At 30.1% G+C, this 27,225-nt stretch overlaps 1 protein-coding gene across 4 annotated transcripts in view; it reads left to right on the plus strand.

Moving 5' to 3' along the window:
• The window catches only part of LOC130443245 (glutamate receptor ionotropic, kainate 2), a 101,586-nt gene that overhangs the window by 58,977 nt on the left and 15,384 nt on the right, over positions 1-27,225 (plus strand). For 3 of the 4 annotated variants that reach the window (XM_056777779.1, XM_056777781.1, XM_056777777.1), the window contains exons 3-11: positions 5,637-5,798; positions 12,181-12,432; positions 15,772-15,947; positions 17,613-17,666; positions 17,904-18,068; positions 19,018-19,173; positions 21,801-22,004; positions 25,519-25,722; positions 26,900-27,004. In XM_056777779.1, the coding sequence (XP_056633757.1) occupies positions 5,637-5,798; positions 12,181-12,432; positions 15,772-15,947; positions 17,613-17,666; positions 17,904-18,068; positions 19,018-19,173; positions 21,801-22,004; positions 25,519-25,722; positions 26,900-27,004 (1,478 nt within the window). The remainder of the gene's footprint in view (positions 1-5,636; positions 5,799-12,180; positions 12,433-15,771; positions 15,948-17,612; positions 17,667-17,903; positions 18,069-19,017; positions 19,174-21,800; positions 22,005-25,518; positions 25,723-26,899; positions 27,005-27,225) is intronic. The other variant, XM_056777780.1, reaches the window with a different exon arrangement.

Raw genomic sequence — 27,225 nt, forward strand, 5'->3', positions numbered from 1 at the left:
ACATAGTGAATATAAATATTTTACAGTTTCAAATAGATTTTATAACTTTCGAAGTGTGTATGGTTACGATAAAGTGTTAAAAGAAGTAAAAGGCTATATAAAGTTTAACAGCACTTTATATGGAACCTGTAGTTTCAAAATCGAAAATAAAAATAAAGTAGAAACGTTTTCAGACTAACTGTTTAATCTCGAAACTATAATATTAAATCTGCAATCAAATGCACGTAAAATAATTATATTACTTATTTTTATATTATTTTAATAGAAGTGCCCAAGTATAAAATCCGTTTATGACGATTAGTTTCATACATATTGTTTTTAATTTCGTAATAAAAAGTCAAGTAAATTGATTGCCATTCCAAACAAAACATTTTTTTTCAGTATTTTGAATTGTGTCTCCTAAATTACTTCCTCAATTTTTCCTGTTGTTTTTGATTGTATACAAATAGTATTTTTCGTTTCCGATTCGTTTAATTTAACTTTATTAAAGAAGAAAAATTTACTGATTTATCTTTTTTAGAGACGAATAATTTCAAAATTTCAAAAAACTTCGACAATTCTAATTTTAACTTGGGCTCCAGTTATTCCAAAGCCTTTTAAAAAGTGCTAATTGTATTTTTATTGTATTTGTAATTATACTGCACACACTGTTTACACTACCCCTCCACCAACACTCAAAATTACACTGTCTGACGTAAACAGTCTCTGAAGACGATATAACTTGGCTATCGAAACGCGTGTCAGACAGTGTAATTGTGAGTTGTGTAGTGTAGTTGTAGTGTAAACAGTGTGTTCAGTATGAATATCAACAACGGCTTCCAAAAATTCCAACTTAATTGTATTTGTAATTGTATGCGAATCCACACACATTTCGGTCGGTTTTCGAAAACTCTCACTTCCCTTTTACAACTATCTCCTAAACCGAGCTTCTAGGTATAATTTAATACTTGTATTATTACAATCATCCCAAATAATTATCCGGTTTTCCCCATTTACTTCCGCCATCAGTTATTATTCTGGGATTAGCTCCATATTCGTAATAACTTCATGTTATCCAGATCTCGGGGACCTCATTATTTGTTGGAATTAATAGAAGTTTCGCACTTGGTATTGGCCAATCGGATTAAAACAGTAAGAGTAAGGAATATTCTCATTAACATTTTAGTCTATTTGTCGCTGATTTCTGAACCACCCCTTATTTCAAGTAAAATATTTTCAATACATTATACCTTTTCTATTTTTATCACTTTTCGATACTGTTTTTTATAACTGAAAAAGTAAAAATATTCCATATAAAAGTATACTTTTTGAATCTTGAGCAAATTTTGATATTTCAATAATGAAAATCGATTATTCACGTTCACTCTTTAATCTAATAGCTTCTACATTTATATTCAGGCATGAATTCATTATGCAACTAATTAAAATATAATTCTTAAATTAGTTTGAACTTGAAGTTATACCTTGCAGTTTCATTTTAATCATTGATTGTCTTACGAAAGTGTATATTTTGGAACACCGGCAGTTTTATATGAATTATTACACAAAAATCAAGAATTACCACTTTCTACTATAAATTTTGATGTTTTCCTGAATTTTATGTCATCACTTCTGCCAATTTTTTATTATATTAAAGATATTGACAAAATAGTTGAAACAGAATACTCGATATAACAATAGATTAGATTTTGTTAAGGTGCTCAATTCTTTATGTATCGATGTAAATTTATCTAAAAAATAAGTCCTTTTAACATTATTAAAAAAAAACTCCCACTTTTATCGAGCAGCGCCAATTATTTGGAAGAACAAGGAGGATGTAGAAATAGCACCGAAACGTTAATGCAATCCAAACGAATTCTGTTAGATTTTTCGTTCCGCCTTTCTCCACTCATTTCTATTTTTATGAAAAAAAAAAAATATAAATTAATAACTACCTAGTCCATATAAACGGTTGGTAAATATATATTTTGTGGTTTATACATTCACTTGATTAAATTCAGTGTTATTAACTATTAAAAATTGACGATACCAAAAAGGGTTTTGAGTAATAGAATTAACCAAACACGCTTTGAAATAGAACAAGTTAATTGCATGTGCACCACAACCATATTGCTGTTAAATATACTGAAGAAGTTGGTTAAAATTAATCAGGTATTTGGAAATATCGTCCACATTTTAAAATAAACAAACTAAAAGCTCAAGCGTATATTTAATACTTTTTTTCAGTCACATAAGTTTGAGTTTAGTTTTCTTCAATTAAATAAATAAATTAGAAAAAATAGCTGAATGATAATATGAACATCTTGAAAAATGATAATTATATCAATATACGAACAAACAAAATGGAAAAGTAATTACAACAAATATTGAAGAAAAGAAAAAGCAAAAAGAGAGAATGATGTGGGCAAAAAGATCAAAAGTTAATTGAATTAATTAGAAATACCGTTCAAGATATTATCCTAAAATTATTTTTTAGTTCCAGATTTTTGTAGCAATTTTCCGGTAATTACTTTAAGAATTATTATATTAAGTGCCGCCCTTTATCGTACATTAACTTGTGGGTTTTTATCTAACTTCTACATCTCTTATACCCTCGCTGCTAAAATATCGATTTTACTTGTAGTTCTATGAATACAAATTTAAAAATTATGTAATTCTTGCGACACCACAGTGCTGATGCGATGCTCTTTTGAAATATTTTCGGCGCCTTCCCGGATTTTGATATCACTAACTAAAATCTGATTTTGAAAATTAATTCATAAAACAATTAGAATACGAGAGAGTTTTCAAAACAATGATTTTATTACCGATAATTACCTTAAAAGCACTGATAAATGAACCCAAAAACTAATTATAAATTTTCAACTTTTCGCTGTCTAGCCAACCTTCTAAATTAAACATTATATAGAGCTGTTTTTCTAGTTTGCGAATGTTTTCTAATTATGCTCGAATCATTCTAAGTGCGATGCTTGTTTATTATCATTTTGTATTCAATAATATGTACTGAAATATAACAACATTTTTAAAGATTTCGTATCAAACTTTTAGTACATAGTTGCGCAAATATCACTGAAGGATTTTGGCAATGAACCTATCTTCCTACGATCATATTTCAAACATGATTTATAGACACCTTTCATCAATAATAAATTTTCGGATATTAAAGGTTTTTAATTGTCTAATCTCTGGAACTACGATTAACTGTAGGTATAGCTCTGCTAGAACGACGAATGATTAATCTTGAAGAAACACCACATGCCGTTTGACGCTATTCAAATATAATTGAAAGAAAATCGCAACAGCTAAGAGAATTTATTCAAAAGTGTCCACTTTCTTTTGATATTGATAAAAAACTGTACTTGCAAGTAACTTACAATAATAAAAATGAGAAAAAAAGGGTTTTTCAGTCGTCCCGAATGTGAATTAGTAAATATAAGAAAGAAATAAAGAAATTTTTACAATGAACAGATCGTTAAAATTTGATTACTTAGGAATATTATCGATTCTAACCAAAAAATTTTCCCTGTATATATACGGAGGTCCATTATTTTAATTGAAAAACAGCAATAAATCAATGAATATAAGTACCTATGCGAAATATCTGTGAAATATTTTCAAAGAGCTCATTCATATCAACCAATGTAGCAGAGAAACCTTTGAAAATATATTTTCAATATTTTTTTTCAGTAAGATGAATGCTCCTAGTAATAAGTAAGATGATATCAATAATTTTTATGAAAGAAAATTCTCAATTTAATGTCCCATAAAACCATTAATTTGATATATAAGTTCTTTTAGTAAATATCCAGATAAATCATTGTGAGTTTTGAATCTAAGTTAAACAAATAAAAATTTCAATATAGTCCTACAACATGTGAAGAAATAACCAGGGATAGAGATGCGAAATGAAAATGCCCAATTAGAGTATATTGGTTGAAAAACAACAACTGCAGATTCATTTATGCAGAAACAGAATTGCTTTTGTTTGTGAAAAAAATTGTTATTATAGTGATTCCTCAGTTGTACTTTAATGAAATATTAGAAAAAACTTGCTATTTCAGTTGTGTATTGATAGCGAACCCAATTAGAAGATGCGATTTGATCAATCTTTGCGTTGGTTCCTCCTAACGAATATTTACACGAATTTCGTATAAATTTTAATTTTACTCAAACTTTTCAAATATTTATATATGTTACATATTTTGAGTTTCTAAGTATTTATTGATTGTAATCACCAGGCATTGTAGCATATTTCCTTTAACCTTATTTCTACTTATGATGAGTTTATTCTCCAAGTCAAGAAATCGACTTCGAATCTCGGAACTTGTAAATTCCTTATATCAATAATTTTCCAATTTCCAAGTAATTTTCTCGATTCTACCCTAATCATCTGCGAATTGTTCCCAATACATGATTTCATCCTTTTGTGGTACTTATTTTCATAATTCTTGTTGGTACATTTTGCTTCATATTTCAGCATTTCGTCAATTTTTCTGACAAGCTGAAATCTATTTTTAAAATCAATTATGAAATATGTGCGTCATGAAATTTTCCTCGATCCGTCTCTATGAAACAACTTGGACATAATCGAATAACATTACAAACAACACTCAACCACTATTTTATATTTCTGAACCATAATAATTAATTTGTTTTTAAAATGTTATTTATTTTATGGCAAACTTGATATACTTTAAGCGGATTGCTATGAAAGCGTTTCAACATTATAAATCTGAGATTATGTGACCAACGATCCAACGGAATATAAACATCAATTCTACTCGTATTTGGTCTTTTCTTTTCAGTTGTACTGGCGTACATTGAAGTAGTTTCATTAATTTCAACCTCTTAAAGAAATTGCATAATAAATTTTCCAAATTTGTTATCACGCAAAAGTTGGTAACTGAATTGTAACAATTATTTAGAAAAATAGATAACGGTTTTGATTATAAGGAAATATTTTCTAATCACTTTTCTAGTATTTATTATTGGGTGATATGGATTATACGTACAAAAAATGAGATACGAAAAATCGCTTTATAGGATTGTTAAAATACGAGTAACTTCCTTTCTATCGAGAAGTTGTGGAGAGGAACCGATAACGGAGTTCAATTTATCATGAAAATTTGAGTAATGAACGAAGATGTGATGAACTATATTTTGGATGAATGATTAAAGTGTCGAGTCCGATTTTCCAGCCCTCGGTATCATATATTGAAAACGACGGGTTACTCATTTACTTCGAAAATGGATCGAAATTTGACATGGGAGTTCGTTATATATATATTTTGTATGTCACGTATAGAAAGTTATTCAATTCTTGACGACGTTTTTATCCATTCTGCGTTTGACGTGTAGTTAAAATGTTTATAACATCGTATTTACTGGAATCTAATGTGAAGCTTAGTTAGATTTTGGAAGCTACTCCTCCAACTATTTTTCATATAATCCCATCCATTTTATAGGATCATCTATTAAGGCTAACGACAGGTCGTTTTATTTAAAAATTTAAATTGAATAAAATTGAATTTCACATTTAATTTCGAATCTAGCAAAATGATTTTGGTCTGGAATTATCATTTATTTTTATAATGAATTTCAATGAAAAGTTGTTAACAAATGGAATTTTGTTCCAGGAGCAATTTTTACCGAAGATCAAAAAAACAGCAGCGTCGAATTGGCTTTCAAATACGCAGTTTACAAGATAAACAAGGAAAGAGATTTGTTGCCTAATACTACACTCGTCTATGACATCCAATATGTGCCAAGGGACGACAGTTTCAGAACATCCAAAAAGGGTGAGTTTAATTTACCGAGAAACGATGATAGAGTTAGTTTTATCTTGAAACTCAACGGAATAACTTTATTAGAACGAAAACTTATAAGATTAATTGTTATTTCGAATTCAAGAAATAACTACTAACCAGCATGTATCTCTTCTTTTGATTAAAAGTCAAGACATCGATAAAATCATTGTTCTTTTTGGGATTTTCAACCATTAATAATGAAATAGAATCAGTAAATAGAAACCGCCAACTCCTCAAAAAAATAAATTACAATCTTATTCAGTAAACAAGAAACATTTTCGTCATGAATTACTAATTTATAGGTATCAAATATGTTAGGAGGGTAGGTTACACTTGGGTTCACAATTTTGATTCAGAATTAATGGTATGATATAAAATTGTTACATGAGGGTTGACGGGTCTCATAAAATTTTTAGGTCACTTTTCCGTTTTGGTGGTTATTATCCATTTGAAATAGATATTTATATTTTACCCTTCAATAAAAAGAGAATGATAAATCATGAATTATGGAGCTGGCAAAATAGATCTCAGAGTATGTCATGTTTTCCCCATTTTCAAATTCAATGAGTGTTGTAATGTTTATTGGCATTTTGGGAAATTCATTATAAGAGAATCGGGTCTATGGTTTTTATTTTGCGATTGAATATGATGGTAAAATACAAAAAAATTCAATTCAATAGTTATTGAATAGTATTTATTTGTAACAATTAAACCACTGAGCCAAATCGAATAAATACATCAAACGTTGAAGAAATTGATATATAGTACAAAAAAATCAATACTATTCATAAGAATGGGTAGAACATTTCCAAATTGTATTGAAATTCTGCGACTTTCATGGTAGTAAAACGTGCTCCTTCCACAGGTCACGTTGAAGCCGAATTCGCTAGTTAAGCTTATATAATTTTGAAGTCAGAATTATTAGGCCCTCTCGAATATGTTGATATTTATTTTGTCGCTCGAGAGCTAAACTCAATGAAAAATGGACTTTATACAAATCTACATAATTTAAACCAATCATATTACTGCAGAATTTACACAAATAGTACGGAATTTTGAAAAATTTCTGTAAACATTTTGACATGTACTATATTTGGGTGATTCTTAAAATTAATTGTGTCAGATAATTGTCATATAAGGATCTAAGGAAATTTTCTTATTCAAAACGAATGTAGAGCAAACAGTATTGAGCGAATAAAATGCTATTCTAAACCAATTAAGCAATAGATAATAATCCATCATCTTGTAACTAGCATAGTAATTTTTATCTAAGTTTACAAATATTTATTATGAAGCTTGTATAAACAAAGAACTGATTGCACACAATAGCGGAAAACATTATTCCATTGTAAAAGTTCCAGAGTAAAATGCGAAAGAAGATATATAGTGCTTAAAATAATACTGAAGTTTTCCAAAAGGAAGTTCTAATTCTGTTTACAAATGGTCGACTATTTGCTTTCACAAGGAAACAACGAAACGCAATTGTTGTCATTATAAAATCCTCTTAGCTTCCGACAAGATGATCAATTTATTTTTAAATGTTCTTTGTCGTGTATAGAAATGAAGATAATATAAGAACAAAAATAATCAATTCACTCAAGTTACTACATCTCATTACATATTAATAAACAAACAAAATTTAAAATTAAAGCGTAGCGTAATTCATAGGCAGCGTTCGGTATTGTTTCGATAATTTTTTTCGATTAAATGAATTAAGTATGAATACAAACCAACTTCAATAGCCGATATTTTTAATATGAAATTACACCCTCGATTTTTCAACCCCTCTTTCTAACACACTACACGTAAAATTTGCATGATGATTTGAAATGTCATAAAAAAAGAATGATTTGTATTTTTTGTCGCATCTTGTTAGATATTCATGTAAATTACCGACAAACGTAATATATATCATTTACATATTCCCCTTTCCTCTTTGTTATGACCAAGTAGCAAAACAATAAAAATAAAATTTAATATCTTCGAATACACCAGAATATCATATTCAAATTTGTATCACGAGTGTTCGATAAACGATTCAGGTGTGGGGTATTGAAAAGATCTCCTCTACGTATCGCCCTTAAACGACATAGCTTCCAATATTGAATCCCATGAACCGAATATGAGTGTGGTTGCTAAATTCCATCAGAAACGACAAGATGAAAGTAAATAATGGGAATGAGATGGGCTCGGAAGCACTTTTATTATTTAAATCTATTGATGCGAACCCAAGAAAATTTCATTACTTCGGATGTTAGGTAGTAAAACGCAGAGGTGGAGATCCTTTTATTAGAAAATTAAGGAAATTCATGAAATGATAATTATATATTTCTTATACCGTCGATAAAATAAAAAAATCGAATAACTCAATTGAAAGGTCCACATTTATAGGGTCACACAATGTCTCGAACAACAACAGACTGTTGTTGTTGTAGTTTCTTGGGTTTCACACTTAATCGGAATTAGAAGGTACAACAGGCAACTTCTGAAGATTGAAGATGGCAACTCCACAAGTTGTGGAAATGTCAACAAGTAGAATTTGTTATTTTCGACAACGGCGAAATTACTCAATTACTACAATGTTTGTATTATTATCAAACTTTTTGAGTGTATATTAGATTCCGATATCTAAATACGACTGAGCAATCACTCTGTGTATGCTGAAATATAACAGAATCTCAATTTTATTTCTTATGGGGTGTTGTCCTATCATCGGATGTTGATAGTGCCATGGGTTATCTAACCAAAATATTTTCGAATGAATAGAAATATCAAATTCTACAGCTCATGATCGAAGACAAAAGGTGTAGATAAGTAGATGGAAATAAAAATCTTAAATGAGAGAATTACCAATATCAAGGAGATGTAAATAAGCATCTGAAGAATAATTTTAGAAAATATAACTAGAATCCCATCTCTAGTTATACGATTTTACAGAATAAGAGGCGTTTTCCTCGAAAAAAAATTGGTCTCTATGAAAATATTTAAATTTAATCAGAAGATATTTCCCCAGCGGAAGAATTTGTTTTATAAATTAAAGAGCGATTAAAAAATTTAGCAAAATTACTCGAATTTTCACAAGATCCTTGGGGAAGCGAATGGTAGGTGCTTTCCATGACAGGTACAGCGAAATTTTCATTCACATGAATTTATTATCCACTTGTGTTTTTTTTTCTTAATCAAAAGATTAAAAATTGATGATTCCTGAATTATGGATAGTTTAATTTCAAAGTATCTGCATGGAAGGAGCTTTCACTTTTAAAGTGTATTCTCCTCCATCTGTACTACCGGAAAAATTAGATCATTAGTTTTTGTGTTATAATAATTCGTCTCTCAACTCTATTATTACGCGAGAAATACGTTGATAATATATTTAAATAAATATATGATATACGGTTTTTCAAAATTGTAATTGGAAGAATTAAGAAGAGTTTCGGAGTAGCAGCCATGTAGGTATAAAACAGAAAAAAACATGTAATCACTTTAATAAAAAATCGATCATCGAGCTCTAAAAAACTTTTTCTCCGGCATGTAGACTTTCCAAAATGACCAGAGACAAGAGACAAACAATAGTCAGATATTATATTCATTTCCCAAAAACCCTGGTAGTACTCTTCCATGACGCATAAATCCTGATGTATACGGTCTCCCTGTTCGTCGCTCATATTTCCTAAATTCTACGGTTTCAAACCCATTCTCTGTTTTATATCCGAACAAAAAGTAGATAATACTTCAAAATAATTCTTGAAATAAGTATTTTCCAACAACTCTCATACAACTTTTCTATAATCTTCTCTTCTCCAAATATATACAAAAAATGATGGATGGATTGTTTAAATTACGTCTATACGATGCAAAAAGTTCAGATACTAATTTTAACAGAGTATATACACCTGTTATCTATTGATATGTACGCTCAAATGATAAAAATTGAAAACAAAGTAACTCGAGTTGTTCAAAACAAGTCGTAATTGGATATTATCATCCACAAAATTCGCGGCAATAGGCAAAAAAGTTAAATTTTGTGTAATGTGTAGTGTAATCTTTGAAATAGACCCGCTCTTAAAGATAATCGTACAATTTCTCGGAGTTTTCTGAGACCTAATAGAAACAATGATACGGGAGATAACCTTGCCGTAGAGAAAAAAAGACAGATAACTCGAGGAACACATTGAGACTGTTTCCTGAAAATGTAGCACATAAAGTTATGTCCTGGACAGTTATTGTGGTTGTGGCTGAGGTTTTTACTTCAATTGCTCGAATCGTTTTATCGGTTCATTTCCACTTTGCTCTCCTTTCCGTCTATTAATTGAACCATAAGTTACACTGAAACTGAATAAAGGGAAAATAAAGTTATTATATTCGGAAGAAAGGTGAGAGACATTGAAATTTGATACACTGTGAGAATATCTATAATTATTAGATTCAAATTCATTTTTCAACTTACTTCTAGGAAGTATGTTTTTTGGATCTCGATCTATTTATTCATATAATGAAATATACTTTATACAAATTGGATCCAAGACGAAAATTTCAATTGAAAGGGCCATGTTGTGACTTGCATTTTTTTAAAAGTTCGTCACGTCTCGCAGATCTAATCACAATCTTTTGTTCCGACACCGTTTCAATTAAGAAAAGAGCGAACAAAAGTTTTCACATTTTAAAAAGAAAATTTATGGAAGCCAGTAATAAAATTTCCAATGCTTTGAAAGTTTTCCGGTCATTGCAAATGACACAAAAAAATGAAACTCCACTACGAATCGTGTATTCTTTTCACGTGAGATGAGGCTGGAATCGTGCCATATTATGAATATAGATTCATATTTTCATTCCAAACAAACGAATGCATCAATAGAGATTATCAATTCTGGTTACATCATTACGATTTATCGGTTTTTCAAATAAAAAAAAATTTGAATAAAATATTGGGAAACAAATTTAACGGATACTATTATAGCACCGAAATATAGAGGGTGATAAAACAACAGTCGAAAGACATAATTGAGCTCTGCGAACCTAACAGAACTTTTCGAAGATAAAGTATAACGTGAAGGTCGTTATTCAAGAAGTCGATCAAGCCCTATAGACTTTAAAAAATAGTTAACCTTCCACAAAAAATATAATTAATAATGAACCGATAAGGTATGGGTCGTAGAGGACGACGACAAGTAGTAGCCAGGGTAAATAAGGTTGCAGAATATCTTCAAAACGTAGTATGGCTAAACAAACGCCAAAAAGAATAAACAAAATCACGAATTTACAAAGCAACCATCAGACGTGTACATCAGAAACAGGGCCAGAAACATCAACGACGAAACAACTTTCGGAGATAACAGAAATGAAAATTCTCGGGCCGATATTGGAAAAAACACTTTTAGAACAAGAAAGAAGTCACATCAGACGATCATATGACGTAGATAAAATTAATGGATGAGTATCAGAGCGTGAAAAATAATGAAACCGATATATAAGACAAATGATAGACTGGTAAAAATGACAAGGCATAACTCTCCAATCGAAAAACGAAGTAGAGGACGACAACGAAAGCAGGCGCGAGATGTATTATAGAAGGAAGAAGATGAAACCGTTCTAAACGACAAAATACTGATCGAAGACTACAAAATATGCCCCACTTCTTTTAATAAATTTACTCACTTCAATTAGGCTGACGTATATTCTCAGGATCGAATAATAAATTGATGAATTAACAACACAACTCCCCCACGATTTTTTTTTCGATATGAAAATTTCAATGTTTCCCTGATCACATATTCCTTTCCCGATTGGAGTGGGGTGATTCGTCGAATTATTTTGGGATACTTTACTTACTACTTTTAAATGTTTGTTTAATTTTTTTATCCACTTATTTTCGTAACGAGCTAGAGAGAACAGAAGTAACGGCAATATTCCAATTTGAATTTTTCCCGTCATTACTTGTGAAATAGCTTATAGTTAACTAGCGTTTCTGACAAATTAATAAACTGTTCACGTAGACGTGTATTAATTTAGGTACAAAGTTCTCCGATAAAAATTACTTCCACCCAAACACGTCTTCGAGTCTACTCCGCAGGGATTTGGAAGTTCCCAAAAAGAATCGAGAAGTTCAATTGAAGAGGTGTTTTACTTTTCGTCTAATTAGATGGTATTGTTATGTAATGATTGGAATTTTTTTTTTTTGATTTTGTTTTAACAATTCAAAATGAAATATCATCATACAAATAAATTGAAAAATATTACTCTGTAATCTATATGATTCGGGATTTGAACCATTTAAAAGAGATGAAAAAAGTCTTCAATTGTTCCTAGTTATCATTATTATATTGCATAAATATAAATAATTATATTTTCTAATATTTTATATTATTTATTTTAGCTTGTCGACAGGTAGAGTTCGGAGTTCAAGCCATTTTCGGTCCATCCGATCCGATTCTAGGAGCACATATTCAGAGTATATGTGAAGCTCTCGATGTACCTCATATAGAAGCAAGGGTGGATTTCGAGCCGACCTCCAAGGAGTTATCTATTAATTTACACCCCAGTCAGGAAAGCATGAATAAAGCCTTTAAGGATCTGATGGCCTTCCTCAATTGGACTAAAGTGGCTATTATTTACGAAGAAGATTATGGTAAGCTTTCATTCGAATGAAATATAAATCATCGAGGAATAAATATTCAAATTCTCACGAAAGCTTCTCATTCTTTACAAACAAGATGGACAAAATCTTTTTCCATAATATCATGATCTGATACATTCGACTTTAGAGCTTTTTCTCGAATATCAAAAATCGATTCTCTTTTTCATAAAACTTTATAGCTTGCCTCGATCGGTTACTTTACACGTCATCCCGAAAGAGATTCTTATACTTTATCCCGTTTATACTATCGATACAAAGAGGGATGTTCCTCTTGACCGCGTCAGTAATGTCTAACGAAAATAAAATAGAGGGTGTTAATGGAAGAACAAATAAAACAGAACAATCTGACTGACTGAACACTGTTTTTTATGCTTCAGATAAAAAGGAGGAACTAATGAACTTTAGGTTGTGATTTATTGTGCTACGGTAGCGAAAAAAAAACAAAAAACAGTAGTTTCAGTGGCGGGGGACATGCTATATATCTCTAAAGTATAATTTAAATAATAACAAAATTAGTAAATAACGTAAAGGTTGTAGGATACAATAATATCAATTATACCTGATGTCATTCTTGCAATAACTGAACCTAAACAACCTTCACAACTGCTACATCATTCAAAACTCATGGGGCAATCTTCTATAAAGACAAAATTTAGGAAGCTTTTGTAAAAAAATTTTTTTGTCTGTATTTGTACACGATTTTTATATGACCAAACGTAACTTACTTACTTAAGCGATATACATCGTAAATTTTTTCTATTACTTTCACTTTTATTATATACAGCAAATTTCCTTACGGCTTCGGTCAAAGAACAAATAGTGGCAAACATTGATAAAAATGTTGAAAAGTGATAATAAATGAACAATTAAGAGAAAGTTAAGTTACAGAAAAATTACAATTAATTACAGAAATAGCAAGCGATCAAAACTGAATAAAACAAGGCAAATAATTGATGAAAATCATCGTAATGTATCATACAGTTTTGTGATTTTTCTAGTTGCTACTTTACTAAAAATTACCATAGTTACATCACTGCTGTTTCTCAGAAAATAAGGAAGCACGGGAAATCTATTAAACTGTCAACAGGTGGGAATTAATTGTTTTTGCTTCACACACACAGTGTTATAATTATTGAGTAACGAAGACTTACTACGATTGTAGAATTTAATTTGATTTCCTGAAACTTCTCCAAATTTGAATGAGAATGAATATAAATGAAATTAATGACATTTTAATGAAGTTTGCGAGAGCTGGTTGACTGACTTCATTAACAACATTATTATTTCATCACGTACATGACATAGAATAAGTTTGACAAAAAAAAATAATTTTGTTACATATTGTGACATATACGGGTCGAAGCAATGTTATATCAATCCTCATTTAGATTTCGATAATAAGATACGTAAATCCTGTACGGTGCTTTTATTGAAGCAATTATAGTTTTTTTTTTTGGTTGTTTATATGACTCGTTACTTCTTATCCTTGACCAGAGGACTTACCTTTATTTGTTCTATTTTATTTATTATATATTTTTGAAATTCGATAAAATTAATATTAAAAACATAATATTTGTTGTATAACAATTTTGAAAAGAATTACAATAGAAAAAATTGGTTGCCACTACTTTCTAAATGACTAATCACTGTTTTGTGATGAGTAGATATAGTTCCCTTATAGCGAAAAAGTGTGTTTTTACTTTTAGAGACTCCGACAGATAAATACTGTTTCCATGAACTACAAAATAATTTAATTATGTGACTTTTGTTCCAATTCATTCTCTAATAAAATATCCAATTATTGTTGATGTTAGTAACTGGAAATGTACTACCAGTTTTCGAATATCATATTATGCTTGTGATGTACATTTTAAACCATTTAGCGTAATTTATTAAAGCGTGGTTTATATTTCATTATAAAAAACGAGCTGTATAACGTAACTTCCTACTTCCAAACGAGTTTTCTTAACAATTTGTCACTCGTATATCATTTTCGCGACTTAATTATCAAATCTAATTTTTTACTGTTCTCTCTTTTTCTTTCAGTCTTTTCAAACAACTTTTCTCCAAAGAATTACAAATCGGAGAGAATAGTCCTCTTACCAAGTTTATAATTTAATTTTAGTTTTACTTTATTAGGTATTTTGACACGAAATCAGATTACGTTGAAGTGAGAAAAGAATTTCTGGAAAGAATCATTTTTCTTTTTTTTTTATTAGTAAAACAAATTCAATGGTGTATTCAAATTTTATTACAAAGAACAATGAAAATTCAGCCGAAAAGCAAGCCTGAAAATTAAGAATGTATTCGTTCAACATGAAGACACGTAGACTAATCTCTAAAGCTCCGATACTCTACCAGATACATAAAGAGCTAATCCTCCGAATTAATACTGTTATTGCTTTCAGTTTACATAATCTTATTTATAAAATGGAAAATTCTTTAAGATTTCAAATCTTTCTATTCAATAGAACAGCAATTTTTAGCAAAAAATTATGAGAAATAACATTCATATATAATCTCCAAAGAAAATCTATCGATAATTGAAAATATTTTCAGGGACTTAGTCAAATCATGTTGATAAGCAAAAAATATATGAAAGCGAAGCATGTTATTGATCTAAAGTATTCATCTATAATATGAGGGCTTGTAATATTCTCGAACATCAAATAGATCATTTGTAATATTGAACGAATTGAATACATTTCATAGAAAGCATGCATCAATTTAATTAAATTTATTGTTGTACTCAACAAAGGGTTTCAATAAGGCTCACAGATAGATAATATCTGAAAATTGTTTAGCGAGAAAACTAATTATTAAAGATTTATTACATCGAAAATCGGTAAAGTAAATTTTCTGTAATAACTTACATACAACAAAACTGAATATAAATCAATATCAGCAGGTCCCTGAATTGCTTCGATATTTTTACTTGAATCATTAATTGAGGGTATGTTTGTAGAATTGAGATACGATTTCTATGAATAAATTATTTTCCTCCATTCTCATAACTGAAAAATACTTTTGATTGGATTCATGAGAAGTACATTTCACAGTAATTTTTGAAAGAAAACATAACTAAATGAAACAAGTTTTATCATACTATTGTATGAAAAGACTAAACTATGTTGGCAAAGGTAATAAAAATAAAAACTTTCAACAAATATCTCATCAATAAATCAGATAAACACATCCTAAATAAATATAGGAAACTACATTTTAACAAAAAAAAAAGGACCATACATTTTTAGCTTTCTTATCTCTCGAATAAACAAAAAAGGACCTACGACTTAGGCCCACTTTAGTGTTGAAGCTTGTTTGTTACAGGTCTATTCAAGCTGCAAGAATTGGTGAAGGCGCCGGGAGCGGCCCGAACTGAAATGTATATCCGGCAAGCAGGTCCTGGATCGTATCGACAGGTCCTACGGGAAGTCAGGCAGAAAGAACTCTATAAGCTTATCGTCGATACTAATCCGAGAAATATCAATCAGTTTTTTAGAGCGGTAAGTAAATTTATATACAAGGTATGAATCGAATTTACTTTGAATTCTTCGATAAATAGTTTCAAATTTAATTTTAATAGATTTTATCAACAATATTTGACAACCCTAAAATAGAAATTTGATTGGCTTATCGTGAACGTATTTTTTTTAATATGAACTGATCATAAATCATGTGTTTGGGAATTTTATGAAGGTTTTTAAGTTTAGCAGTACTTCGGTGAAATTAGGAAGCGAATTTGACAAATAATAAATTTCTTATTTGAATTATAACTTCTTCGGCGAATAAAAATAGAAAAAACCTTCATTGTTTTTTGGAAACAGAAAAATCTCTATGATTGATTAGCCCCGGAAACTACACACATTTCAAAGTTATAATAGAAGCTTCTATTTTAGATAGTATTCCAAGCTTTTAATATTCACAAAAAAATATTATCGATAGTTCTATTCTTCGTGGAAAGAACCAAAAATTTCATTTATTCCAAATATAGTTGGTACATTGTTTTTTATTATTTTATACACAACTTTCTCGATTTATTGTTGAATATAGTAAGTATAGAGAAACTCAAGTTTACTTTTGTCGTAATGAGATCGAATTTATGTGTCCTATTTTACATTCCAACTGAAGCTCAAACGACGCAAAATAAACTAAACAACTCTAAATCGCTCAACTTTTCTGCACTACAACTCTCATTATTCAAGGACATCACCATTATGAACTGCAATTTACTAAATGAGATCGTAAAACAGATATACCTGAGAATCGATTTCAAGTTTACAGAGAATAAACTGAAAATAATTGGTTTAGACATCGTTTTCAATCTTCATAATTTAATTCCCGATAGTTTTACAAAAATAAATATAAAAGTAAATAACTTGATAGGAATTCATTTTCAATTTCTTTTGCGATGATTCATCAATGAAATTTATTGTTGCTATTGCTTACAGTCACAAATCATGAGTTTTTTCAAAAATTTTTTAGTATTCGGCTTAGTAAGTTTATCATAATTCCGAAAAAGACAAACCAAACGGCTATTCGTAGCTTATTTGTTGACAGCCTAAAATGTATTCTACTACATAATGGAAATAAATACGCCGGGGAAAGTATTGCCCACAGTACAGGCTTGGACAACTTTCGTTTATCAGTTATAGAATTTTCTCGGAAATAAGAAATTCAAACATTATATTTAAACTGCAAAAGACTTTTAGCTGAAATTGAAAAATTTGACGTGCACTTCTTCCATAGTCACCTGGACAGGTTTCCGAAATATTTAGGGGATACATTAGAATGCTTAACCGGGGTTTCTGATATACTATATTACTTTCATATATAAAATATAAATGAGGATTTCATATAATTTAAGCTGATCTGAATTAGAATAGTCGTATAAGTATTCAGTCAACTATCTGAACTGAAAATGAAGAATCCTTAAAAGATCTGTTATCTTTAATAGAAAATCCGAGGAATCCGTAATACTGTGACCTTAGTAAGGATTTGTTGGAAGCAACACACATTCCATTCATACAAAGTAACATTTCCTCACGAATTTTCTGACGATGATTTTGATCAGAAATTTAAATTCCGACCCTCTCTCTCCTCTCTAACAAAATGTATAGGTGTTGATGATCATCCTGAATAACAAACTAATTAGATATATTTTGTTTCAGATATTGCAGTTACAAATGAATGACTATAGATACCATTACATGTTCACAACATTTGTAAGTATCAAATAATCAGTATCCAACCGAAAATAAACTTAATCATTTCCTATTCTCGCTAATTTCGTTAATGATAATCTATCTAATTCCATTACCAAAATTTTTTACACTATCCGTTAACTTTGTGGACTGTTACCGTATTCTGAATAAAAAATGTCGGTTAATGTACTTTTTGGTATACTAAAACTGTAAAAGTTTCAAATAAAGACAAATATGAATTTATTATGTTGATTCAAGGATTTGGAGACGTTCGATTTGGAAGATTTCAAGTACAATTCCGTAAATATAACTGCTTTTAGAGTAGTTGATGTGGATCATCCAAAAGTCAAAGAAACTTTGGAAGTTATGGAAAAGTTTCAACCGATTGGCCATGCCATTCTCAATAGAAGTGGGGTTATTCAGGTAAGGAGGTATAAATGGGTTCGGGAAAGGTTTACTTTTTACTCGATGAACTTTGAACCTGAGATATAAATATTCATTATCGATAAAAACAAAATTTAATTTCTTCTTCGTATAATTCTGCTTATAGGTATTTACTCATCATTCATAAATACGATTCAAGTAAGGAGATAAATCAAAAGGCGATAAAACTTTTTGTGAATCGTTTAATTTGTTAAATCGTTTCAATATTCAATATTTTAACAAAATTTTGTTTCTATTATAAAATTATCATGATTTGTCACCATAGTATTGATTCATTCACGTCGTTCTATCCCCTCTTCAAACAATTTATCGAAATATTTATCGATCTATTAACTGACACAGAATAATTATGATTTCTATAGAATATCGCTTTCTCTTTCGCTAACAATTGACTTTGTAAATAGAAGAGGTGTATTGTTCTGAAGTTGAAACTTTGTATATTATTATTTGTATATGTGTACTAAAATTTCGAATAGGTCTTTGATGAGAGAATTTCCTGAAGCTAAGGGTTTAGCTGAGAAACTATTATAACTTTAGTGAATTAATAATATACGTTACCAAGGAGACCTACATTAATAATGACCATATATTTAACGTCATAACTTGATGTGTACATACAGGACAGAAGAGCGCGTGAAAATGATATACAAAGTGTCGTATTTATTCGTACCACATATTTTTAACTATACAATTTAGTTTATTCTTTTCCTTCAAATGTTTACGTATCTTATTTATCTATTAGTCTATTGAGCGTTCTCTGAATATGCGGTGTATCTTCTCGATATAATGTTAGATCCTTTAAACATATACAGAAAAATAGACATAGAATTTCATATTTACATGATTAATATCATATTAATCCTTATCATTAATATCATTTAATAATTATCATATCGCATTTTAAATTTTATCAAATAATTTTCTATAGGCCGAGCCGGCTCTGATGTTTGATTCTGTATACGTATTTGCAAAGGGATTATCCGGTATGGAGAACATGCAGTCTATTAGACCTACGAATTTATCCTGTGACATTGAAAAGCCATGGGATGATGGATTAACACTGTACGATTACATCGACTCCGTGGTAAGTCAACTGTTGACAAAAACCGTATGGATAAATAAATCGACCTTTCACACTTTTATCTTGTAGTTATATTTATATTTAGTTACGGTGGTATGTAAATTGTACTTAGTTAAATTGTGTTTCTCGTAATACAATAAATTCTTGATAAAAGGTATCTGTTCATTTTTTGATTTCAAGTAGTATTGTTTTCATTTATACAGAAACTCAATAAATAAATAAAAATTGTTTTAATGCAAATAACATTTTTTAATAATGGATCACAAATAATAACAACGTTCAATAGTAAAACTTGAATCTCAATAACGACGATAAATCATTGATTCCGATCTGATCGTCATGTCTAATGACTTATATCAACTACAAGATATTTTCAAAGTTTCGAGAACTACTAGATCCAGTATATATATATACGAATACTGATGATACGTACAACAAAAAGAAAGTTTTTTAAAGAACCTATTCGTATTCTCTACATCAATCTTGTTTTAAATAAGAATTTTTAACAGTGTATACTAGATGGAATTCGAGGGATTTAAAGTTGAACTACTTCTCTCTTCACTAAGCCATTCACTTCCTTTTCGTGAATATTTGCAGCACTCTATGGGAAACTTAAATGACAATTAAGAGGACATTAGCATTTTAGATGTTTGCATTTTGATGTGTCGAGCCCTTACGACAGAGCCGATTCGACGATCCTTTGAATTTATGCGTGATTTGACACGTTTTGAATGAATTATTAAGTAATTTTCGATATAATGAATCGAAAACGTTTACAATTATATATCTATTTTAAAATAAGCAAAATCCGATTTATTGCAACAAATACTTTAAATTCTGAAATTTCCTTACTCGCTGAGCTCATTTTACATATAATGTAATCCTCTTACGGTTGTATAAGAGTCGCAATATCTTTTCACTGCACTGGAAATAAAACTGTTTCGTGAGATTTTTAGAACATTTTCATATTAGTTCGTAGTATACAGTTTAATTCTCTTGAATGAATTTTTCTTTTTTGTTATATGATTTCTTGGTATCACAAAGTATACTTCGCCAAATTTCGGGAATTTATATTATCACTATCTACTAATCTATATTACGAGTAGATAAAAATTAAAAAATTAAAAATAGTTGTTGCTGGCATGGGAAGATTTAAATAAAAAGCATAAAAAAGATAAACAAATTTAAACAAATATTTAATTGATGCTTGATGACGATTTATACTTGACATTAATAACAAAGAAAATTTCGAACAATACATAATGATTCTGAAATGTGAGTTTTTTGAAAACTATCTGAAATAACTATACATTACATCATATTTTCTTAACTATAGGTATATCTAAAGAGATTTAGTTGAATGCTATAATCTATGATTTTATTTTCCAATGCACTTCAGTGAACTTAACAATAATTGTAATACAACAAACTTAATCAAATATCTAAAAGACACTCAACTGTATCATAAATTGTGAAAAACTGACATGTCGCTAATAACTTTTGATGTTGATGCGACAATAAATATAAATAAAAAAATTGTTTTTAGAAAAATGTAGTTCATAAATTAAATAATCCAAAAGTGTCTCCTCGAATACACTTTGTTGTTGTATAAAGTAGAATCTAGATAATTATTATATCAAAATTTCAATAGCTGGTATCTAATATTGACAAACTTCCCAATAAACCTGTTGGCATCTGCGACAAGGAAAATTGAATGTCTGCGGATAATTAAAGGATTGGCAACTTAGAAAATCAACGGCAGTTAACTGGAAAGGTTTGCTAAATATCTGTCACCTAATTTAATATCGCTTCGATCTAAAAAAGTATATTTACGTTAATTACTCGACAAACTTTTCTCAAATCAATCACTAATTACATCAAAAAAAAACTCTCCTCCTTACAATATTAAAATCCTACGCTGACGTGAAGAAAACGATACGAAATTCAGAATGAAAATATATATTTGTTGACATCAATAGATCCAGAATATTGGAGGGTCAACTTTCTTACTGACCTTTTCGGACCCTCCAAACTAAATTCATCAATCACCATATTCTCTTCTTTAGCATACGCCCAAACGAATTTCCAAACAAATTTCCTCGTTTCTTGTACAGAAACGTGGGCACTACATTATCTATGAAATAAGATTAATTATTTTTTTTATTCGAATTGTTCGAATAATATTTACAATTGTTCATTTTGAAACTTGAAACAATGGAAAAACAACAATTGACTCCATTGATCCACGCCTTCGTATTTTCTCTCAACATAACATAAAAACTTATGTGACTTTAAATCTCTTGTTCAGTCACCACTCGCATTGGCGGAAAGTGCTAGAGTTAATATATACTTCATAGTTTTTTGTTTTGACATGATCTTCCACTCAGCCGTTATGTTAGTCCTATTCAGTATCCTTTTCCAGAAGAAAAGCTCTTTCTCGTCAGGGTTGAAGACTTGCTGGGAGATGTATCCCATGGAAAATGTTTTGTTGTAAACTTCAATTGCCTAATTCAATTGTCAAATTCTTTCAATTGTCAATTCAATATATTTAACTATAAATCGATTTATTATTTCAAAAATTAAATTACTAGTTTTAATCGATATGCTACGCTCATTTGCTTTGATTTCAGAGCGGTCTCCATGGACTGACGGGTAATTTGGAATTTAGCGAGGGCAAAAGGACCAACTTCAAAGTGGACCTGCTAAAATTAAAGAAAGAAGAAATTCGTAAAGTCGGCGAATGGACGGTTACTAATGGCATCAATATAACGGATCCGAATGCGTTTTATGAAAACCACACACCGAATGTGACGCTTATCGTAATGACAAGAGAGGTTAGTGATGTTACCTATTCGTTAATTGGACCATTTGTACAAAATGGGATGCCGCTTTCGATTAAACGTTGAATGTGGTATGCAATTCTATTATTCATAGATTAACTTTTTGATATTTTATAGGTTAAAAGTACGCTTTGTTCCGCAAATACTTTTACAAATAAATTTATGCACAGATTTAAGTAATTTGACGCTAACAAAATCAGATAATTTTTCCATTAATATTCAAGTGCCGTTATGTTCAAAGCAATGAATACATATTTTTAATATATTACAGTGGGGGCAGCTGCTTTTATAATATCGAAACTAGCGTTTTCCTTATAAATTTCTCTAATAGATTGACTTATAAACAAAGTTTCAAACTCGGATATATCCACATACTTTTCACTCACTCTTTTAATTTTCATTTCGATAAAAAAAGATCCAACGAAAAAATTTAGTTTTAACCGTATATATTTCATTTGTAGTTTAAACAACTGAAAATTGCATTGGTTATTTGCAACTGCAAATAGAATTAGAAACATCGATAATTTAATACGATCAGTCTGAAAACACTCTACTTCAATCCGTAATGTTTATTTTCAGGTTTTATTGTATTATATCTCAACTTGTGTAAATTCGAACAACTCTCAAAAGGGTTGAAACCTCTAGTCACCCTTCCGACTACTGTACATGCCCGCAAAATCGAACAGAATGATCTTCATTATGGCTTTAATTCCAAACAACCTTTTTCCGGTCCCGGTGAATAATCAATTAACATCCCGATCGCGTACCATTTTACCGTTCTCTCTCTTTCTCTCTCCCTTCCTGGTTTTCCTCTTATGAATAATTTTTCATCATCGCTCGCTTCAGCATCTAGCCCCCATTTGACTGATTCTGTCAACACGTTCAATTTACACTATCAAAAAATTCAACCGATAAGAAAAATTATTTCAACATCAATCATTTATTTCACTTGTCGTCGTTTCATTGTTAATGAACAGCAATTAAGCTCCCAGTTGCAAATTTTATTCAATATTCATTCGTACGTACTCAAAAATTCGAACAACTATCGAATGCACAAAATTCATAACGGATACAATTGTCATTTCTGTTTGTGATCTTCTGCAATGTTGTACACGTCATTTCATGTCTAATTCCTCCCATTAAGTCTTACAAATTGTCTGGTCAGCTAACGTAAGCCCATGTCTCCGCAGAAAAAATCAAGGAGGGTAAGCTCAGTTGACATAGGTGGCAGCTCTATTGATTTACTACGTCTTCCAATACGTCGTTAAGCTGTTAAATTCCTCTGAAACTGATACACTACAATTGAGAAAATTTCGAACGTCCCTCTGAATCATCTACAGAGTGTTCGTGTACAAATTTAACTTTGTATGAGTGCATTTCTTTTGAAACCTTTACTACATAATATACTAAACACGATTACTCGATAAAGCAATGAAAATTGTTGACATGAATGAGCTTTTCTATTACTCTCAGTTGAAGTTTAAGAAATTTTTTGCAGTGTACGTTTTCAGGAGCTTACTGTATCTGTCATCTAGTAATAAAGTACCTTAGAGGTGTTACCACCTTCCCTGCTTATTACCTACCAATTAAATTTCATGTTCTTTTTATTATGAAATTATAAGTAGCTGCTTGGCTGTTTCGGCTCGACATGAAGTTGACACAAACGTTTAATTAACTACAAGAACTGCAACGGAAAAATACTTTCAGTAAATTGAGTTTTGTGAATTTGACAAGCGGTGAATAGAAACAAAAAAAAAATCTCATTAGTCAAGCTTATATAGTAATTTATATTATAAAGAAATCTCATTTCCAAAAAAATAATTTGATAATACCAGTTGAAATATCGAGATTTTATTTGATTTGATTTTGTATGTAGACTTTGCAGACCAACAATCAATTTCAATGTTTGTTACAAACAAAAATATACATGTAGAAAGTATGGGGGAGGCATAGATAAGATAAACTCCGAATTTTCGACCAAAATTTATTCGTGGATTTTCCGCTATGTTAAAAAATTCAGTGTAATCATAGTAACTCGATCTCCGTTGTGATGCTAGGTTTTTGTCGCTTGTTTTAATTGGAAGTCCTCCACATTTTTCATCTATCGTTCATAATTATTGATATATCGATCTAACAAATCATAAATTTAGGAAGTGGAATTTGTTTTGTTCCATTGATTATAATTGATCTGTCGCCAATCTCATTCCTGAGAATCTTTAAAAGATCCTAGCCCCGTTAGTACTTGTAGATATGTCCGGTGAGTAGGAAAAGATTACCCCACTTATTTTTTTCTCATTTTTTTTAAATCATTGATTGCGAATTAGATATAAAACGCATAGCACAATTTTTTCAATTTAAAATCACGTTCACACTTAAAGTAAATCAAATTTCACCACGTTGTGAGAAAAATTATTGTTTCCAGTAACATTGTGAAAAAACTATTTTCAAAACACTTGAAAAATTCTTGTTTTCTTTGTCGACCTATTTACGCCGTTTAATAGCTTTCGCAGAATTTCCTTTCGTATACCTCTTGTTTGAAATCCTTCACAATATGTTCTTTCATTCGGTTGCATTTCTATAGAAACTTTAAACACGTTTGATGTCGAGTGCATCCGTATTTATTTTTGTTTAATCTTTTGAAGTTTGTCTCTTGACTTGAGACAACCTCTAGCGGTACTTCAAAAGACCAAATCAATATGTTTAATTGTGACGCAGTGTGTTTTGTTTTCGTTCATAATAAAATAAATATTAAAATTCGTCACAATTTTAGTGAAACAATCGGAAGAACACGATTTCGCATATTTTTTCCAAACAAAAGTATCTTTTCATGGAAATATTATCGACTTAAGTTTACTATCATAGTATATATCCCGTTGCCTTGATCTTTGATTGATCTGGCCTTGAGGTTTGTGTCCTTGGAAATTCAAACTTCATATTTTTGTAATTTGAAACTGGACACACAATTGTGGGCACAGCATCTCTTTAATTAATGGAGAAGAAGCGAAACTTTATACAAATATTATTATTATATATTTGTAAGTACTTACCTAAAGATATTTTGTAGAAAAACTAGTTATTCGATTTAATTTCCCAAGTGTACGCATCAAACTACGATCTTAGTAGTTAGAAATTTATCTAACTTTACGACAAACAAATAATCAGTCCACATTCAAACGTTACGAGAAACTTTAGGGATACGACGTTATCAGTATGAAGATTAACCCAACTAACTATCCTGCAATCTCACCGAATACCATTAATATGTTAAGATAGAATTCAGAATGTCGAGTTCTCAATCTAGCGACGTTATTAAACTTAGATATATATCAATTATACAGTGTGAGTTTTATGTATTGAACGCTTCAATTGGAAAAGCAATAAAAAATAATGTAGAGAAATTAATCTGCATGTTTGTACCTAAAACATTCAGCTCAATCAATTAATTCCAATATTAGAAATCGTTTATGGCCCTTTATGTTACCTAAATCTAATATTCGATTCATTCCAGGAACGACCATATGTAATGGTAAACGAAGAAAAGAATTTGACGGGCAATGCTCGCTATGAAGGTTTCTGCATTGACCTATTGAAATGGATAGCAGCTCAAGTGGGCTTCCAATATACAATTAGACTAGTTCCTGATCACATGTATGGCGTGTTTGATCCAGATACGAAGGAATGGAACGGAATCGTTAGAGAATTAATGGAAAAGGTGAGTGCGAATTAATATACGAGGTAAAATCGTTTTTAATACGTTTAGAGTAATTATAATAGAAATGAAACTACACAATATTTATTTTCTCACAAAAAATTCACAAAGTTAAGTAAAGGTATTGGAAATAGGAGGTGTGAGACTTGTTTGAATATTAATCAAAAACATATGCTTGTTTAAAAAACCGCTAAGACCAAAATAATTGGAATATGGAGCTGAAATTGTAGAGAAATATTGTAGAAGGTTAGTTTTCGGTGGAAAAAAATCATAACGATAGTTGAGGTCACGGTATTGGTAATAGAAAACATATGCTTGTCCTTGGAGCTTAATTTGAGCAATTCTTCTTAGCTTTTAAGTCATAGATTAATATGAAACAGAATTTATCAATTCCGTTAAAGAAAAAGAAAAATTTCACTGCACATTCACTTTAACGATACTTGTTAGAAATAATTAAATTGTTCCTATTAAACATTTCATTAGAGAAAAGACGAATCCTCTCTTCCGAGTTTTGTTAGAAACCAAACTTCCCTTTATTTCTTTGTAAAAGGAACATTTTTTGCGTCATCAGTAAACAAGACGTGATAACCGCAAATTCTTTTTACCATCCTTTCTGTCACCTCCAGACAAATGAAAGATAATCTACTTCTTTTTTACTTTTCTACGCTACCTATTCATGTGCCTCGCTGCCCAACTTTTTTTTCAATAGTTTCCAACTATCTCATTCATTTCCTTTTCAAAAGAAATAAAATAAATGATTATTACAGCCTTGAAATTTGGACAATAAAAACCAGGGTCAAGAAAATACGAAGACAATTTATATATATTTGAAATAACATAATTTCCAGAGACTAAATTAATCACTAGAATGTGAATACGATGGGGAGTATATTAATTTTATCGGTATCTTTTAAGTAAAAAAAGTTAGATTAAAAAAAATTAACGATCCTCTTCTATAGAAACTAAAATTTGACGTGCTTTAGATTTCAACCTTTATCGAGTAACATCATTAGTTCCAATTAGACTTTTTACTCTGTATAATATAGGTTTGTGAATATTTCTTCTTCTCTTCGGATAGATCCTTAATAGAGAATCAATGGACATTATTAGTCAAGTGTCGATATTGAGAAGAAGATGGAAAAAAATTTCGTATATTCTACGAAGGTATTTTGATTTTCAGAGAGCGGATCTCGCTGTAGCCTCGATGACGATAAATTACGCTAGAGAAAGCGTAATTGACTTCACGAAGCCTTTCATGAATCTCGGAATTGGAATTCTCTTTAAGGTAAGATCCTTAGAAAGATCCATATCATGAATAAATTTTTACAACCAATAAATAATAATAATATTAATATAGAACTATTTATTTCGATTGATTATTATGACGGTAATAATTTTTAATTACCTATAATACTGGGAAAAATGAAGAAAAACAATAAGCGATAAACGCCATTAAAGTTTTAATGAATATTCATAAAACTCAGAAGCTCTCGAGCACAAAATTAC

Source organism: Diorhabda sublineata, chromosome 4 (assembly GCF_026230105.1).
Source record: "Diorhabda sublineata isolate icDioSubl1.1 chromosome 4, icDioSubl1.1, whole genome shotgun sequence".
In the NCBI taxonomy this organism is placed as follows: Eukaryota; Metazoa; Arthropoda; class Insecta; order Coleoptera; family Chrysomelidae; genus Diorhabda; species Diorhabda sublineata.